Here is a 19,874-nt window from a genome sequence, read left to right as displayed (position 1 = left end):
TCATGAAAAGGACCCTTAGTGTAATACTATGTGTTTATCTTGCCTCATGTTTACGGCCTTTCAGGATAATGCTCAGCTCATTATTTTTATTGGGTATACACTGTTTTATTTTATCCCATTTCAGAATTTGCTGACTTTTGGAGGATTTTTTTTCAAAAAAATCTCATCATGATAAACTAAAATGAAGCTCACTATCTGGAAAGGGACCCTCTGTGTATGTCTACATCTTTTCTAAATCTTTAAGGGCCTAGTTTGTGGAATGTTTGGCATGATAATCCCCTGCTGTGCATCTCCTGCTATTTGCCTTGATGTCACAGAAGGGGCCAATTCCCTGTTTATTTGTTAATTGGCTCAGGGCCATTTAGGATCCACTTCTATAATAAAACCTCTAAATCTGGATACTCAGATCAGAGATCTGATAAGACAATTAGGCAATTGGATTAATATCAATACATTACACGTTCGTTGTCTTTTTTTTTGTTTTGTTTTTTGTTGTTTTGTTTTGTTGTATTTTTTTGTATTTTTTTTTGGGGGGGGGAGGGGAGTATAGGAGGATTAAACTAGGCCTATCAGGCTTAAAGGCATAGTTTAATCCTTCTATAGTTATCCCCCCCCCCCCAAAAAAAAAAAAAAAAAAAAAAAAAAAAAAAAAATCGTGTTTAGTACACAACCTCTGTGAATTGCTCTTAATCTAATTGCCTAATTAATCAACCCGGCATGCTAAAGAAATCCGAGGCAACGATCGATCAATGCATTAAAACACACATGCATCATATGTAGATATGAGCTAGCTCAGCCACAACTTGAATCTGCCGATGGTTTAAATCAATATTAGTTAACTTCTCATTCCATAACATAGTATCAATTTAGACACTCCCAACCTGGACAATTTGATCAATATATCATTGTGAACACAACAGGTATTTATAGATTATAAGTGAATTATGTTATTACTGTTATTACATGTGACAAAAGATTGATTTGATATGTTTAAAATATATAGATATCGTACCAATGTCTACTCTTTGGCCTTTTTGGAATAACAATGTATTGAAGAGTTTAAACATGCCATTTTTAGATGTCTGATCTTGTTAAAGTTGTCTCCCTTAGATAGATTGGATTCAAATAAGATTTGACTCGTGGTGCGCAGAAAATAGATCCCGTCTCAGCAAGATTTGACATAATCAGAGTGGGGAATCACGTGACTTCAAAGGGATTCTTACATGGGTCGCCACGGACCATACCGATGTAAACACAAAAGTAAGTGACTTTAATTTTTTAAATAACTTTTTTGATAGAAAAGATAATTATGAAAATATGTTTTAGCCTATAAAATACTTGTTGTTTTCTGCTTCTACATGTGTGAAATAAGAGAGCCAGAGAGAGAGAGAGAGAGAGGGGGCGGGGGAGAGGAGATCATAAGTATTTATTATTGTTTTGATTTTATATATATAATGAGTTAAACATGATAATGTATTAAAGTAATTAGAAACAAAAAAAATGTGCAGCAACCAAAAATTGAGTGCCTAAATGCGTCATATAGGGACTTAAAATCATTCCGCAATTAAAATAAAACCTCATTTGATATGGTTAAATTTATTTCATTTAAACATAACATTCTAAAAAAACAAAAATAATAAACTATTTACACTATAACGATCCTTTTAAAAATGGTATCAACATTTCACATTTTCAAGTACAAAAAAGTGCACTGCATATAAAACAATTTGAAAAATTATTGTGAATTTCTCGTGATTGATGACTGCAACCAGTTCTGAAACTGTAGCGTGGAGGCAATGGCCGCTTGTTGTTGAGCGAGCGCCTGTACGGTTACAGCGGCACCAGCTGAGTGTTCCGCCAGGTGTTGGTTATCAGCTACCGACATGTGTTGACCGGAAGTTAACATTGTCTGTTCCGCATAGAATTGCTGAGTAGTTGAATTGTTAGATCCGGAAATGTCAGAAAGATAGTTTGCAGCGAGGTAGTTATCGTGGTCGTTTTGTGACGTCGAATTAGAAATTGATGATGTCATAGGATAATACATCGATGCTTGGTGACTGTATGGGTGGTAGGCGTTGTATGACGACGCCATATGGAGGTACCCGCCGTTGTAATCATACGGTGACCTAGCAGCGACACTTTCGTTAACGTCCTTTGTTGACTTCCGGGCGCGACGTCTGGCTTGGCGCCGCCGGAAGTCACCTTTTGCGAAATCCTCTACACACGCTGGGTGAATCATCCAGTAGTTGCCCTTTCCTGTAAGAAGAGGACAATCATTTTAAAAAATATGTCAACATATTACAATGATTGTACGTTACATGATGTTTCTTTATCAAATTAAGCATCCTTGCAGCGGCACAACCAGGTTTTTTTAGTTGGCTCTGAAATAACTGCATTCATAAACAGACAAAATAACTGTGTTGACTTATTGGGTCGAAACATGTTTGGTCTTGTAGAATTGCATTAATATAAGCATGCCAATACGTGTTAATAAGTGTGTTTTTTTGCAAAGGTATTTATTATAATGATATGAAAATGTTAATAAGTCAAACCTACCATTATCGGATCTCCCCGCCTTTATAAAGCATTCGTTGAGACTCAGGTTATGACGAATGCTGTTTCTCCATGGCTTCTCCTCGTTGTTATAGAACTCGAAGTTGTCCATGATATACTGGTAGATGTCGCTCAGCAGCATCTTCTGGTCAGATGTGCTCATTATTGCCATGGAGATCAGAGCAATGTATGAATGGTTAGGTTTGAAGTCTGCTTCTCCGCGTGCCACGTGCGAGGTTTTCTTCTCGAGGTCAGCCAAAACCTGTGAGTTAAAATTTGGATCTTAAGATATGTCATTTAACTCATTCCATTATAAAGTTAAATTCTAATCTGTTTAAATCCAATCAAACCCCAGCGGCACAGGGCTGATGCACAATACCAAGGACGTCTTGACCATAAAGTATGTGTATTCGTTCGCATACAATTTTGGGCGCTTTTCAGAAAAACTGCAATTAGTTGTTATTTTATACGCCACTCGTGAAATAAAACTTTTGGTGCTCGCTCGGTGAAATACATTACGATCTTACACTGAAAGAATACTTTATTGATTTTGTTTTATAAAGTTTTTTTACGCATAACTGCTTCCTCTGTGGCTATATTTGATGTTGCAAATGGCTTTATTTATCCATTGAGATACGACCACATAACAAGTGCCTTGAATATAAAAATATTGAGCCTTATGGAAAATATTGTTATCACATTCAGCGCACTTAGCACATTCTTCGCATGTGACCTTCACGTGTTAAAGGCATTACTAGCATGCATGCTTACAATCAAAATTACGAAATATGATTGACGCTTTGATAACTAAGGAAAGATTCCTCTTTATCAAAGAACGCATATTCGGTATTTGGATTAAAAAATAGTTATTTTTTTATTTACTAAACTTTTATTTAGTAATGTAATTGAAAGTTTTAATCAACATTTAAAAAATGGCAGGTCTGTTTACACCAGTCACATCTATGAAACGCTTAACGTCTGCTCAAACGGAATTTCAACGATATTAAATAAGCGCCTATTACGCCAAGGCGCTTGAGAAAGCAAAAAATCTATTTTAAGGCTTTACACGAAAGTATTTTTAAAAATTATCGCACGAGACATTACGAAATAACTAATGATTACTATATGTTATTTTATTAAAACAAAGTAAAAAAAAGTATAATGATAAATTACAATGCGTTTTGAATGTTTTTCTTCATTATTTATATTAATTTGAATAAAATGCCAGAAGCTTGATTGAGGTGAAAATACTTGCAATTAGTGCAATTAGGTTACCTTTCGGCGGCCGTTTACAAACAACAAAGGGTTAGAAATTATTAAATAAACTTAACATAAGTTGTTTACTGTAATGTGAATAGTATAGAAACCATGGCATCTTTTTTCAAACACGGAAATAGCTTATACTTCAACTAATTACCTCAGCCAAATCCCGATCCTCCCGTTCCGCCGTTTTCGTATTTCCCGGCGACCGGTCCGATTCCATGCCGCTGTCCGCTGGTGAAGACGTCTGCCGCTCGGTCACAACGGAAGAGCCATTGGCGCTACAGTAGCCGTCCTCAGAGAGCGGACTGGCGGCGCCGTAGTACATTCCTCCCTGTATGCATTGGTAGCCGCTAGATTGGTAAGCGGAAGCAGTCGTGAGGTAGTCATTTGAAAACAAACTCATTATCAAATTATGTCTATCAAATCTTGGCAAGTAATAGCAAATGGCAAATAATCCGAATGCTTCAAAACTAACTAGTTCTTAACAATTTCTAAAATGTTTCGTAATATTATTTTTCTTCCTAGATGTAAACACCACAAAGACAATGATATTTTATAGCAAAGACCATTTCTCTGTGGTATATATAGGCTCGGGGCGGCCATGATGTCCACACCTTTGTGACGCATGGAATATCCGCTAATTTTAGGGCGTTCAGCTGAGGAGTTACATATGAGGTAAAACATGTACATATTTTAAGGCATTTTCAATTGTTGGTAATAAAACAGCAAAATAGTTTTTATATTAAATTTGCATTCGTGATAAGTTCGATAAATTTCGGAATGTTTTAAATCTATATTATCGTTTAATTGGCATTCAATGAGAAAATTGAACTCGTCTTCGAGTGTATTACAACGTTGACAATTTGGTTCATTTCTTAGGATTATTTCTGGTTTATTCCATCTGCGATCTGCTTTTTTTAAATTCTTATTTTCTAATATGAACGGTCGTGTCCGTGAGTTTGTATGCATATTGGTAGACGGTGAATAAAAGATGTAAACAACACTATGAAACGTATTGAACACTTTATGACATCTAAATGTGAGTTTTTAAATTGAGAACTTTCGCCGATGCAAGGAACGGATAGAGGACACTGACAGTGTCGCACTCACAAAAATGTCAATGATCAGCCTTAAGAAACCAGTATTTTCAATCCTTGTGCTTGGTTTATTAAGTGCTTCCAAGAGCACTCTTGAATTCCATGAATTATTCAATTGTACCTGATGTTTTGCAAACAGGGAGTCCCGAAACCCCAAAATAGAAGGACTGCGCAGATAGTCAGTCAAACAGATACGCCCAAATAAAGTCGTTAATATGATCGCTTGATACAAGGACAAGAAACCACACCAGACTACGCTCAAACAGAACAAAGGAGTGTTCAAGTGCATTTTGCCCTGATTCAAACAATACATATATAGAAATACTTAAAGTCGCGCATAGCAGGATTTAGCTAAGTACTAATTTGTGTAATGTTTCCCCTATTCAAAAGTTTTGAGACTTTTAAAGAAACGGAATTTAAATTATGAGTGTAAATGGTTGATTATGATGAGCAATGGTTCTGTTTATGAAATCAACTTGAAGCAAGTAAATTGGCTAAATGAAATATGAAACTTAAACCTTTAACGCTTAAGATATTCTGAGAAATTGGGGCCATATTTATTTCTTCCCCGCAAGTAGTCTGATCATCAGAAAAAACACGTAAAATTGTAGTAGGACAAGGTTTTCCGTACCATATAGCCATATTCTTGAAAGGACTCTTACTTATAAGGGGCCATTTTATTAACGCAAAGCATAACTAAAGCATAGTTCTAATATTAAGGCAGTGTATAAAAGCACTCCCAACCTCCTAATGAAGTCGCCAATAACCGTTATTGATATGGGCGAACCAACACGTGTCATTAGGCGTAGTTTTCCACCAACACGTTAAGAAATCATTTACGAGTATGAAGTCGTTAATTTGATCACCTTTTTGTGGAGCGATGAAGCCTCGCCAGGCTGTAGTGAACGTGCGGGTGTTTGTTTGGTGAAGATGTCCAGTGACATGACTCCTTTAAACGTTTAATATAAGATAATGTATATATTTTCCATTTTATTGAACATTTCCTTAAAGTCGAAGTCTAAAAAAAGTATTAATTTAAAGGGCTTTTGTTTTCGAAATGTGCATTTTTTTTAATTTTGGCATGTTTTATGAATTAAATAATAAATGTCTCGTGGATACGACCATTTCCCTGCAAACTTAGTTTTATGTTTCAATACTCAATAAAAGACTATCAATAATCAATCAAAGAATTAATATCCATCTGATAAAAAACGTATTGTATAATAACGAAAAGAATATCAGAAAAAAACACACACGAACTGGTAATATGAACATTTTGTTAAATTTTATGTAACGTATAAAACTAAGATAAACATATATGATCACGTTAACAATGCTTTCTTATATTATATCGTACTGGGATAATAAAAACACACCCGGTTACGCTTTCCCGAAAGGCACACTTATTTAGGAGACAGCATATTAAGGCATATATCTTACGACCACATTGTCGAATTCATAAGTCTGAGTTGTAATAACATTTATAACGAACGTTTATTGAATTGTGCAAGTAAAACTTTTGACAAGAGTTGTGCCTCTTATTCGATATATAACTGAACTTCTTGATCTTACGAAATTAGAAAATAAGCGCACCTAGTAACGCCTTAAAGGGAAAAGTACAGTAGTGTACGTGACTCTGTACCTCTGTGTAAATTGTGACCTAAGCATAGTTCTTTTATTTGGGCAATGCATAAACACACCCCTAACCACGCCTTGAAGGCGCCAATAACCGGTATTAGTTTAAACATATATTTTACAACGATTGTGAAGAAAGCTATGATAGCTTATACTAAGTCACTCTCGTTGGCGTGATGTTGCGCGAGAGTGTGGTCTTGTGTTGTTGGGGAAACCGGAGTACCCGGAGAAAACCCACTTGTTCGGCTTGGTGACCACTAACCAAACTCACATGCGCCGGTATTGCCACCAGGTGCGCCAAAGCGTGTCATAAGGCGTAATTTTCCGCCAACAGGCGATGAAATAATTCACGAGATTGAAGTCGTTAATATGATCGTCTTATAATGGGGCAATGGAGACTCCTCAGACTGTAGTGAAAGTACAGATGTTTGTTTGGTTATTAGTTAAATAACAAGAAAAGCACAACCCGTACATAAAGTTAGATCAAATGTCCAGTGATTTGAATCCGTAGTGTTTAATATCATGTCGTTTATATATTTTCTTTCAAATTGAATTCCTTATATTTATCATTTAAAATTTGTTCAATTTAAACAAAAATCATCATGCTGATCTTTTTTATTAAATTATATAATGATTAAAAAAATGTCTCGAGGATACGATCCTTTCTCTGCAATTTGATTTAAAGGTTCAATTATTAATAAAGAAATCAATAGAAGAATCAATGTTCATTTGACGAAATATTAACAAATAGTATAAGAACGTAAAGAATATAAAAGACACGAACTTTTAATAAGACAATTTCGTAAAATTTTATGTAACATGTAATACTAAGATAAACATATATGATAACGTTAACCATGCTTTCTTATATTGTATCGTATTGGGATAATAAAAACACATCAGACTACGCCTTTCTGAAAGGAACACTTATTTAGGCACATATATTACGATCACTTTGTTGAATGCACAAGACTGAGTTGTAATAACATCTATTACGAACGTTTATTGTATTGTGCAAGTTAAATTTTTAACACGATTTTTGACTCTTATTAAATATTTAACTGAGCTTCCTGATCTTACGAAATTGGAAAATAAGAACACCTAGTCACGCCTTAAAGCTGCACTCTCACAGATATACCAATTTCACAACTTTTTTTATTTTTTGTCTTGGAAAGGGTAAATTTTTGCATAAATATCTGCAAACCAATGATTTAAGATTGCTGACAAAAATTCAGATCGTAGATGTTGATATTTACGTTCGAAATTTAATGTTTTATGGCTTAACGGTTTAAGAAAAATGCATAAAACATCATTTTTTAAACTTAAATATAAAAATCTGCGATCTAATATTTTGTCAGCAGTCTTATATAAATTTAACTGGTTTCCATGGATTTTCGCAAAAAATGGCTCGTTCCAAGAGAAAAAAAGTTGTCAAAACGTTCAATCTGTGAGAGTGCAGCTTTAACGGGGAAAATGCAGTAGTGTACGTGACTCTTGTAAACAGTAAAAAGAGGTTGGTTCTTATATCATGACTATGCATTAAACACCCCTTACCACCCCTTGAAGGCGCCAATAACCGGTATTGCTATCAGTGGCACTAAACGTTTCACAAGGCGTAGTTTTTCTGTGATGAAATCATTTACGAGTTTGAAGTCGTTCATATGATTATAATTGGGCAATAGAACATGACTAGGCTGTTGTGAACGTACGGGTGTTTGTTTGGTTATTATTAAAGAAACAAAGAAATACAGCTCAAACATGAAGTAAGATCAAATATCTCCCTATATCATTCGAACCCCGTTGGCTTACTTCGATTTCTCTGTTGGCTCGAACTGGATTTAAAAATCCGATTTCCCTAAACTGAAGGTAAGCATTCCCGCTGGGCTCGAATTCCCGAGATTCGAGGTATTTCCGACTGTACCTGGGAGTTCGACCCAACGGGGTTAAACTGTATTCAGTATATTATTATGTTTTAAAAAAATGTCTCGGGGAAACGATCCTTTGCCTGAAACTTGATTAAAAAAAATAACAATCAATAAAAGAATCAATAATCATCTGACGAAAAATAACAAATAGTGTAAAACGTAAAGAATATCAGAAATAAACTCGTAATAAGACATTTTTTATGAAACGTGTTATACTCAGATAAACATATATGGTCATGTTAACAATGTTTTTTCATTTGGATCGTATTAGGATAATAAAAAAAAAAAAACAATAACGCCTATCTGAAAGTGACACTTATTTAGGGGACATCATATTAAAGGCCTAGTTTAAGCCTTATATAAATGACCCCCCCCCCCAATTCGGTGTATAGTACACAACCTCTGTATATTGATCGTAATCTAATTGCATGGTGCCGTCTTATCAGATCTCCGATCTGAGTATCCTGCTGTGCAGTTTTGGAGATTTATTATAGAAATGGACCATAAATGGCCCTGAGCGAATAAACAAATACACAGGAAATTGGCCCCTACTGTGACACCAGTGCAATTAGCAGGAGATGCACAGCAGGGGACAGTCATGCCAAACGTTCCTTAAACTAGGCCTTTAATGCACATATCTTACGACCACTTTGTCGAATTCATAAGTCTGAGTTGTAGTAACATCTATTACGAACGTTTATTGTATTGTGCAACCTCAACTTATAACAATATTTGTTCCTCTTCTTAGATATTTAACTAAACGTCTTGATCTTACGATATAAGAAAATAAACACACCAATTCACGCGTTAAAGTGAAAATGCAGTAGTGAAAGTGACACTGTTTTTTCGTGAATAGCGACCCAAACATAATGTTTATATTAGAACAATGAATATAAGCACACCTAGCCACGCCTTAAAGTGGTTATAAATATATTTATTAATCATCTATTACGTATTTGACGAGATACAGAGACAATTGCGGTACCAATACCAGACAATTGAAGACAATATATGCCAGAGCTCAATATCGACCAAACTCGGCCAAAATCAACAAAACTCGGCTAATATGAGTTTCCTCCGTTTTGATTGGCTCCAAAACTCGCCTTATATAAGATTTGAGAAATGGGCCATTTTCATTGGCTGTCGAAACTCGCCTAATATGAGAAATATGCTGGAAATTATTTTTAAAAGTAGACATTTTGTTTTCCGTTTTCCGACTGTTTTGAAAATGTTGTGCTTCGTATAAACCTATTTGGAATACTTGAACCTATTGAATAATTGAACCACTTTGTACGGCTTGATATAACAGTTGTATTTAACCCGTTGTTGGATTGTAAGACTATTATGATTTTGTACACCGACAAAATGGACGACGAAGATGGAACATATGACGTTTTGGCAAACGATTTACGAAATTAAGACGAAAAGACATGCTTCCTTACAATGGGGAGTGTTTTATTCATAAGTATGTGCACTTTAAGGATGCATGTCAAAATCAGCAAAGTCAAGTCTAGAAAAGCAGACACCATGAATTATTAAGGGATAAATACGGCTTCAATGTGAACTAAAGGTAAGTTATAAGTTTTTTTTAACCAAAATGGTAATAGTTAATTAATAAAATACTGATTAATTAGGTAATTTTAAAATGAAATCACCTAATTAATAGCATTATAAATTATAATATATAGAATAAACGTGACTCTGTTTGTCTTCGTAAATAGTGACAAACGCATAATTCCTATTTTAAAACAATGAATATAACCACACCTAGTGCTGCCTTAAAGTGGTAATATATATATATATATATTATAATATATTATATATATTATAATAAACGTGACTCTGTTTGTCTTCGTAAATAATGACAAACGCATAATTCCTATTTTAAAACAATGAATATAACCACACCTAGTCATGCCTTAACGCGGAAATATAGAAGAGTACGTGACTCTGTCGAGTATTAGTTTATACTAATTTCGTTTAGCTCACTCTCAAGTCCGTTTTCTCGGTAGAAACCAGTTCTCGTGTCAATTTTGAAAAGCCGTCGGAATGTATCCATGTAGGGGTTCGAACCCAAAACCTCTTGGGTGTGAGGCGAACACCTTTGTGTTGGACTATTCTCATACTGGTGGAGATTGAACCCACAACCTCTTGGGTGTGAGACGAACACCTTTACGGTGGACCATTCTCACACTGGTGGAGATTGAACACACAACCTCTTGGGTGTGAAGCAAACACCTTTACGGTGGACCATTCTCACACGTGTGGAGATTGAACCCACAACCTCTTGGGTGTGAGGCGAACACCTTTACGGTGGACCATTCTCACACTGAAGGAGATTGAACCCACAACCTCTGGGGTGTGAGGCGGACACCTATACCACGACTCCATTCTCACACTGGTGGAGATTGAACCCACAACCTCTTGGGTATGAGGCGGACACCTATACCGCTGGACTATTCTCACACTGGTGGAGATCGATACCACAACCTCTGGGGTGGACACCAATACCACTATACTACTCACGCCCTGGTGGATATGGAACCCACATCCTCTTAGATGAGAAGCGGACACCTATATCACTAGAACACTCTCACTATGGGTGGACCGAACCCACAACGTCTTGGATGAGAAGTTGACACCTATACCACTGTACCACTCTCATCCTGATTTGACCGAACTCACATCCTCTTGGACCCCTTTACCACTCTCACCCTGGTTGGACCGAACCCACAACCCCTTTGGGTGAGAGGCGGACACCTATACCACTAGACCACTCTCACCCTGGTTTGACCGAACCCACAACCTCTTGGACCCCTTTACCACTCTCACTCTGGTTGGACCGAACCCACAACCCCTTTGGGTGAGAGGCGGACACCTATGCCACTAGATCACTCTCACCCTGGTTGGACCGAACCCACAACCCCTTTGGGTGAGAGGCGGACACGTGTGCCACTAGATCACTCTCACCTTGGTTTGACCGAACCTACGACCCCTTTGGGTTAGAGGCGGACACCTATACCACTAGACCACTCTTACCCTGGTTTGACCGAACCCACAACCCCTTTGGGTGAGAGGCGGATACCTATACCACTAGACCACTCTCACCCTGGTTTGACCGAACCTACAACCTCTTGGACCCCTTTACCACTCTCACCCTGGTTGGACCGAACCCACAACCCCTTTGGGTGAGAGGCGGACACCTATACCTTTAAATCACTCTCACCCTGGTTTGACCGAACCCACAACGTCTTGGACCCCTTTACCACTCTCACCCTGGTTGGACCGAACCCACAACCCCTTTGGGTGAGAGGCGGACACCTATGCCACTAGATCACTCTCACCCTGGTTTGACCGAACCCACAACCTCTTGGACCCCTTTACCACTCTCACCCTGGTTGGACCGAACCCACAACCCCTTTGGGTGAGAGGCGGACACCTATGCCTTTAGATCACTCTCACCCTGGTTGGATTGAACCCACAACCTCTTGGACCCCTTTACCACTCGACCACTCTCCCCCTGGTTGGATCTTACCCACAATCCCTTTGGGTGAGAGGCGGACACCTATGCCTTTAGATCACTCTCACCCTGGTTGGATCTTACCCACAACCCCTTTGGGTGAGAAGCGGACACCTATGCCTTTAGATCACTCTCCCCCTGGTTGGATCTTACCCACAATCCCTTTGGGTGAGAGGCGGACACCTATGCCTTTAGATCACTCTCCCCCTGGTTGGATCTTACCCACAATCCCTTTGGGTGAGAGGCGGACACCTATGCCTTTAGATCACTCTCCCCCTGGTTGGATCTTACCCACAATCCCTTTGGGTGAGAGGCGGACACCTATGCCTTTAGAGCACTCTCCCCCTGGTTGAATCTTACCCACAATCCCTTTGGGTGAGAGGCGGACACCTATGCCTTTAGATCACTCTCCCCCTGGTTGGATCTTACCCACAATCCCTTTGGGTGAGAGGCGGACACCTATGCCTTTAGATCACTCTCCCCCTGGTTGGATCTTACCCACAATCCCTTTGGGTGAGAGGCGGACACCTATGCCTTTAGATCACTCTCACCCTGATTGGATTGAACCCACAACCTCTTGGACCCCTTTACCACTAGACCACTCTCCCCCTGGTTGGATCTTACCCACAATCCCTTTGGGCGAGAGGCGGACACCTATAAGTAATACTTTGAGTGGCAATACATTATATTGTTATTTTATCATGAAATGTATATACATTGTATTGATGAGATTTTAAAGAACTATAAAACTCCATGTTTTACTGCTTCTGTACGTATGGACATACTACTGCCTGTATTTTTACTTATTTCTAATCCCTATACATGTATATATAAAGCGCACTGTTTAAATTCACTGTAAAGTGTTTCGCATGGTTCTGTTCTGAACGACATGAACAAGATTTACTGCTCCAGGTAATCAAACCGTAACTATTATAGGCCATTCCATTGAGTCATATAACTTTGTGAATTCGTCATTAGGCGTTTTGACCGACAAATAAACATTTAGCAATAAGAGGTTCAAGCTAGGGCACAAGTGGCGGATCCAGGATTTGACGCTAGAGGGTGGTGTGTAACTTAGTGGCGTAGGCTCTTGACGTGTGCCCCTCCTTCAGAACCGATAGATATTTCATTTAAAAGGTTGGCAGGGAGATGTAGATGCTCCACCAAGAAGACTTTAATATATACTAGTCCGAGATGGTGCATTTTAGGTGTTTTTTATTACTTTGGTTTTCGTTTATGGAAATAAAAAGTACGGACTAGGACGATCCCCCAACCCCCGGGATCCGCTAGCGGGCACGTGCACGGCTACACTCCGAGCAAGTCCTTTCATTAAAGGAGCACAACAAAGGTTGTTGCACAAATAAATAAATCAATACATTACCATGTTGAACTTAATTGACTTAAATAATTAAAAACACCGATAAGTGTATAGATAAAACACATTAGCCTTTAGTATGTGTTTTTACATAGCTACGTGGCCACAAATTGGCCTGTTAAAAAGGCGCCAAAGTATCGCTAGTATACATATATATATATATATATATATATATATTATATATATATATATATATATATATATATATATATATATTAATATAATTGTCGCACATTTATTGTGCGCCTGGGGTCACTAGTCAGTTGAAACATTAAAAATAAAAAAATGACAGGGAAATGGAAGTGTTAACTGTAAAGGACACAGTTATCATAGTAAAGATGGCCTAATCATAAAATATTCATTGTTATATCTGCCTCGCAGTTATTGTCTAAAAAACTGTTCAAGGCACTTTTTGTTTTTTTCCCTGCTGGGTTGGTAGTATCAACACAGAATGAAGTCCTTATACGCCAGTCAAATGTACCCACGGCCCCCAGTTCCGGAGAATAGCGGGGACTGGGGGCGCTGTTGCAGTTGACTGGTGCATTAGGACCATAGTAGTTTATAGAGTTTATTTAGAGTAGATTTATAGAGTTATTTTTTCGTGAATAAGCATTATAAAACTAAGCATTATGTTATTATATATTTATTTCAATTAAGAATAACGTTATTAATGAGAACAAATAAATTATATACACTTTTGCAATACATGATTATATTCATGAAAATGATATGAACATTTAACACAGATGATAATGCTATAGCACAAATGAGTGAAATACATTGAAAGCAATTTGCAAAATCGCTCATGATTGTTGACTGCTACCAGTTCTGGAAATGCAGTGAGGAGGCAAGGGCAGCTTGTTGCTGAGCGAGCGCCTGCATGGTAAGAGCGGCACCAGTTGAGTGCTCCGCCAGCAATCGTTGAGCAGCTACTGACATTTGTTGACCGGAAGTTGAAGTTGTCTGATCCGCAAAGCATCGCTGGGCTGTTGAATACTGAGATGCGGAAATATCAGAGAGATAGTTGGCAGGATGGTAGTTGTCTTGGGCGTTGTATAACGTGGGTGGAGGAATTGATGATTGAGTCGATGACGACATAGGATAGTACATCGCCGCTGGGTGACTGTATGGGTGGTAAGCAACGTGCGATGACGTCATAGGGACGTATCCGCCATTGTAACCGTACTGTGACCTGGCGGCAATGCTGCTACTAACGTCCTTTGTTGACTTCCTGGCGCGACGTCTAGCCTGGCGCCGCCGGAAGTCACCCTTTGAGAAATCCTCTAGACACGCTGGGTGGATAGTCCAGTAGTTGCCCTTTCCTAGAAACAAAAATACTCGTTTAAAACATCTGGTTTATAACATACATTATAATGATTAAAGGTGCGTGTTATTTTAAAACTGGCTAAAAATCCATGAAACGGAATGTTTTCAGTGGCCTACTGGTTTCTCGCAGAGAAATTAATTTATATGTTACCAGACAAAATAGCTAAGTGTTCTTCTTGAGTCAAGACATTTGTACATGCACATGTACATGTTATTGTATGAATACGTTAAAAGATTAAAATCATAAGTCAAACCTACCATTATCGGATCTCCCCGCCTTTATAAAGCATTCGTTGAGACTCAGGTTATGACGAATGCTGTTTCTCCATGGCTTCTCCTCGTTGTTATAGAACTCGAAGTTGTCCATGATGTACTGGTAGATGTCGCTCAGCAGCATCTTCTGGTCAGATGTGCTCAGGATCGCCATGGAGATCAGAGCAATATATGAATGGCTAGGTTTGTCGTCTGCTTCTGCACTTTTCGCACGCGATGCCTTTTTCTCGAGATCGGCAAGTACCTGTGAATGGAGATTGGAAATCTTAAGACATGTTACCAGTTTAGCACATTTGCAGCACTGTTAATTATTACATTGATTTCATTCGCTTTCACTGAAAAAAATGTCCATGTTAATTGAAAAAGCAGCCAGTTTCTATCGTATCGTAATCACTAAACGTGATGTCTAGTTAAAAAGCAATAGAAAGGTGGTCAACTACATGGTTTTTTTTTTAATTTGCTGGTATATTTGATTATCAAAAATAAAGTTTGATTTGATAATTATTACTGAGCGATGAGTACTAATTTCATAACTTGCGATCTGTTTTATCTAGGTATCTTAAAATACAATATTGATGACATTCAAAAAGAAACGAAAGAAATCTTTAAAAAATAAAAAAGCATAAAATTTCCAAAAAATATATGGCTAGAATTATAAGAATTGCAATTCTTTTGCCTTTGCAATTTTATTGAATTGCACCATAATTATTATATTCGATACTCGTTTTGGTTGAGATATATTTATGATTATTTAAGAAAAATTATTAATATCATTTGAACGTTTCAAAAATCATCGTTCGCCTAACGAAAAAAGACATAACTAATATTAATCAATTAATTACCTCAGCTACATCTCGTTCTTCCCGTTCCGCCGATTCAGACAGGCCCGGTGACCGGTCAGATTCCATGCCGCTGTCCGTCGGGGAGGACGTATGCCGATCCGTCACGACGGAAGAGCCATTGGCGCTACTGTAGCCATCCTCGGAGATTTGGTCAACGGCCCCGCTGTAGATCCTTTTTTGTTCGCCTTCATAGCCGCCGCATTGGTATGCAGCAGCGGTCTTTGTAAGGTAATCAATTGAAAACGAACTCATGATCGCAAATTTCTGTGTATAAATAACAAATATTAAATTTCAACCGGCAAATAATCCTTAAAAGTCAACTCTTTCTTAATAAAAGCTTATATTGTTCGTAATATTATTTTTTTCCTTCTTAGATGTGAACACTGCAAAGTCTTTCAGATGTTTGATACCAGGGACCATTTCTCGCCGGTATATATGTGCACGGCGATCGAAGGACGGTGATCGCTCAGGCGGCCATGTTGTTCACACGTTTGCGGCGCTTGGCATATCCGCTAATTTTCGGGCGTTCACGCGAAATGTCAAACGGCGTTGAAAGAATATCACTGGCAATAGACATACGGAAAACATTGGAATTCTTGAATAGAAGTTTTAGTCTAACACCATTCACTTTAATTTGACAAGATATGATTTTAATGAAATAATCAATGACGATGATTTGTTTGACAATTTTAACTTTCAGGGCGCCAGCAGAAAATTACCGAAAAATATATACATTTGATAAAAAAAATATTTGTTGTTGTAAATTGAAGAAACAGTCTAAAGAACTCTTGATTTAACAAATTATTAAATAAATATATAACAGATTTTCATTTATTTTGTGTTCTTGACTGATTTTTTAATAATAAAAATGAGATGTTTGGTGAGGGTTTTTGCAAATGATTTTCTGATTTTGCATTTAGATTTAGTTTTGTAGAAAAATAATTGATTTTAATAATATTTTTGTCGTTGTATATCATTACGGAAACCTGAAGAAGTACACACCCTGTAAAGGAAGTTGAATCCTGTCCTTCCTAGCCATCAAGGATTTGGATATTTGTCATATCCGTGTTGTCCACGTAAATATAATATATATTTAACATTTAACATGTATGCAGATGTTGGCGAGTCCTTTGAGTTATTGTTTTGATATAAGAACTATAATTTCACCATTGTTTATTGAGAGGGACAGCGTCACGTGCGCTACTATATGGACCCCTTTAAGGAGTGATTAAAAGTGCTTATATTCAATATCGTTAAAACATTGGTGACTGTTCAGAAAGAAAAAAAAACTGCGGCACGTGTATTACTATATTTACTTTATAGGAGTGCTTTATATAAGACTTCTTTACCAATTGCTTAGACATATTAACACAACTTTTCTCCCGTAAAAGGGGTGACCGGTTGTCGTTTTTCGTTTTTAATATTAAATTCAAGATTGAATTCAAGACAACCGGTTAGGGATTTTTGTTTATATAATGTTTTCGAACAGTTATAAAAGTCGTACAAATGCATAAAAAAATATTCTCGTATTCTAGACCACCAAATTAATATAAAAGACATCAGCATCCTTGATATAAGAAATACTTATGTTTTGGTCACGCACACATACACGCTTCGCGCCTTTCTAAGAAAGGCGTAGTCGGGTGTGGGTTTTCCATTATCCCAATACCATGCGTTGCAAGCGTGACTATGTATGTTAATTTTGATTACATAATGTTAGGCAGAAATGTCTTGAAACCAACTTGTGTTGTGTGTTCTTATATTCAGGCTATATAAGCTTCCAGGAAGAAAAATAAGTGCCCACCCCTACCCCCTATTCTCAAAATATCTCAATCGCGACATGTTTAAGTTTCATTTTGCTAAATTACTTGCTTCAAACGTTGAGTTATTCCAAAACATAGAAGTCAATTTTTATGAAATCTCAGTTAAATCTCATTTAAATAGTTCATGTGAGTTAATTCGTGCGATTGCATACTGTACCATGCCTTAAGCTTAAATTTATAGTTCATAGCAAGACAATCATATACACGAAATAGCTGATAACAAATGTCAAGAGTCATTTATGGATGAGTCTTTAGACGAACAAGCCCGAATTCATATACTACTGCTTGGCATTACATTTTTGAATTTGAGCAAGTCCGGAAGACATTTTACCAGTGCAGGGCTTGCTGGCTTGTGCTAATTTCAACCACTGGATCAACTGTCAGGATTCAAGCTCCTACTGCAGTGGACAAACCAACAAAAATGTTTTATTATTTTTCATCTTTTTTTTATAAAAAATAGGGGTACTTTACCTTTAACAAAACGGCCATTATAAGTATTATAACATATTTACAGACATACCAATATTTTCATATCAGCATCTTGTAGTAAGGTTCATTAGCGAGTACATGTAGTTATGGAGGTAAAAGTATTCAATATCCTATTATAATATTCGGTATCTTAAAGACGCAAAAAATAGGTTGATGTAAACAGTTCTTTTAAATGCATTTTCATGTTTTGTTCATTTTTCTTTAATGATAAAAAACAAAAAAGCATATGATTTAGGTACAAATAAAATATGAGCCTTTATAAATGTGGGTAATTAATTGATAGCTACGTGGCCACGAATTCCCAGTTAAATAAACCGCCAAAATATCACTAATATTTTTTTTATTTACACAAATCAAATGCTTTTTTTTTGGAAAAAAATAAAGACAAATGCGATAAAATCAATAATGCATTGAAATCAATAATAACAAAAATGTGCATAAACCTATATTGTGCGACTTTAAAAAGGTTCTGTAGTTAAACAAAACGCGAATCTTTTAGATGTTAGTTAAATATCATGAGGATGTCAAAGCTACAAGCGTTATGCATCAATTTAGATAGGCTTTGATAGAAAAATATTCACATGAAATTGATTAAATCTTTTTTTGAAACATGTCATATAATCAGCGAATACGCAACACCTCGTTCGGTCAGGAAATTATTGCCGCCCAGATGAATTGAGTTAAAGTTAGATATTAGTTTCATTATCATGTCAACTGTGAAAAATAGTCAACGGCCATTACCTAAGATGTCACTACCCAATTTGCGACAATCATTGTACGTCTAGATACCCCGGCATAGAACCCAAACAAATTATGATACTGTCAAATGGCGGATTGTCCTACAAAAGTGTTTGGTTTCGTTTGCCTTTGTTTGGCGCAGATTTCTATTAAGAGTCGATTTTGTTTCGGTAAAAACAAGTAATAAATATATTGACATTAAACATGTATCCATATTGGCATCCATTGCGTTTTATTTCTTTTTATTTCACTTTTTTTATCTTATTTATTTGTGTAATGTGTTTATCACGCATCAATAAATATAGTTTTGGGGATTAAGAATTTAAAAACACAACCAATTTAGCCGCTAAACCTATGAACCACTTATGATCGTTTATTAGAAATATCACAAACACATACAGTATATATATCCGAAGATGTTATGCAAGAAATCCGAGTCTGATAAAATTTATAGTATAACTAACTAAATTCTGAGAGTAAATCTTTGTTAATTCGATAAGCTTTTTTTCTGTACCAACGACTTTAAGATTATAATTTGAAAATTTAATGTATAAAATCACACCAAAAGACATATTTACATTCTGTACTGTAAAATCATCATTACATTTTTACGATTATGATTACGTGTTTGTAAATAATACATTGCATTTGTTTTCATTTTTTGTCTGTAATGCAATAGTTGTACATGTATTTGTAATGGGTTTATTATGACGTGCTACGGTAAAGTTAAATTACATTCTGTTCTGTTTGACTCTATATTATTAAGTTATATGATTGACTGCATTCCTTTATGGTAAGTATACATGATTACCTCCTTTATTTTGTTTTGTCCTTTCGCTGACGCAGTAAAAAACTAGTTTTTTATGCTTAAAGCTGCACTCTCACAGATTGAACGTTTTGACAACTTTTTTTTATTTTTTGTCTTAGAACGAGCTAATTTATGCAAAAATGCATGGAAACCAATTATATAAGACCTCTGACAAAAAAAGATCGCAGATTTTTATAATTAAGTTCA

The 19,874-nt window shown here is 36.7% G+C and overlaps 2 protein-coding genes across 2 annotated transcripts; both read right to left on the bottom strand.

Moving 5' to 3' along the window:
• Positions 1 to 1,735: 1,735 nt before the first annotated feature.
• Positions 1,736 to 4,219, bottom strand: LOC128226029 (forkhead box protein B1-like). Its single transcript, XM_052935928.1, has 3 exons — positions 3,971 to 4,219; positions 2,557 to 2,815; positions 1,736 to 2,256 (listed from the first exon to the last, which is right to left on the bottom strand). The coding sequence occupies exons 1-3, from the start codon at positions 4,217 to 4,219 to the stop codon at positions 1,736 to 1,738; spliced, it is 1,029 nt and encodes a 342-aa protein (XP_052791888.1).
• Positions 4,220 to 14,187: 9,968 nt separating this feature from the next.
• Positions 14,188 to 16,061, bottom strand: LOC128226028 (forkhead box protein fkh-2-like). The gene is made up of 3 exons (XM_052935927.1): positions 15,810 to 16,061; positions 14,953 to 15,211; positions 14,188 to 14,690 (listed from the first exon to the last, which is right to left on the bottom strand). The coding sequence occupies exons 1-3, from the start codon at positions 16,059 to 16,061 to the stop codon at positions 14,188 to 14,190; spliced, it is 1,014 nt and encodes a 337-aa protein (XP_052791887.1).
• Between the last annotated feature and the right edge of the window lie 3,813 nt (positions 16,062 to 19,874).

The sequence above is a fragment of the Mya arenaria genome, chromosome 3 (assembly GCF_026914265.1).
Source record: "Mya arenaria isolate MELC-2E11 chromosome 3, ASM2691426v1".
Lineage (NCBI taxonomy): Eukaryota > Metazoa > Mollusca > Bivalvia > Myida > Myidae > Mya > Mya arenaria.
The sequence above is the reverse complement of the archived record's forward strand: the minus strand, read 5'-3'. Positions and strand labels throughout refer to the sequence as shown.

Excerpts from the sequence above, each read along its gene's own strand:
- LOC128226029 (XM_052935928.1), bottom strand. The coding sequence starts at position 4,219 with ATGAGTTTGTTTTCAAATGACTACCTCACGACTGCTTCCGCTTACCAA. Across the intron at positions 2,816-3,970 it reads AGGATCGGGATTTGGCTGAG|GTTTTGGCTGACCTCGAGAA; the intron begins GTAATTAGTTGA and ends TTTAACTCACAG. Across the intron at positions 2,257-2,556 it reads GGCGGGGAGATCCGATAATG|GAAAGGGCAACTACTGGATG; the intron begins GTAGGTTTGACT and ends CTCTTCTTACAG.
- LOC128226028 (XM_052935927.1), bottom strand. The coding sequence starts at position 16,061 with ATGAGTTCGTTTTCAATTGATTACCTTACAAAGACCGCTGCTGCATAC. Across the intron at positions 15,212-15,809 it reads AAGAACGAGATGTAGCTGAG|GTACTTGCCGATCTCGAGAA; the intron begins GTAATTAATTGA and ends CTCCATTCACAG. Across the intron at positions 14,691-14,952 it reads GGCGGGGAGATCCGATAATG|GAAAGGGCAACTACTGGACT; the intron begins GTAGGTTTGACT and ends TTTTGTTTCTAG.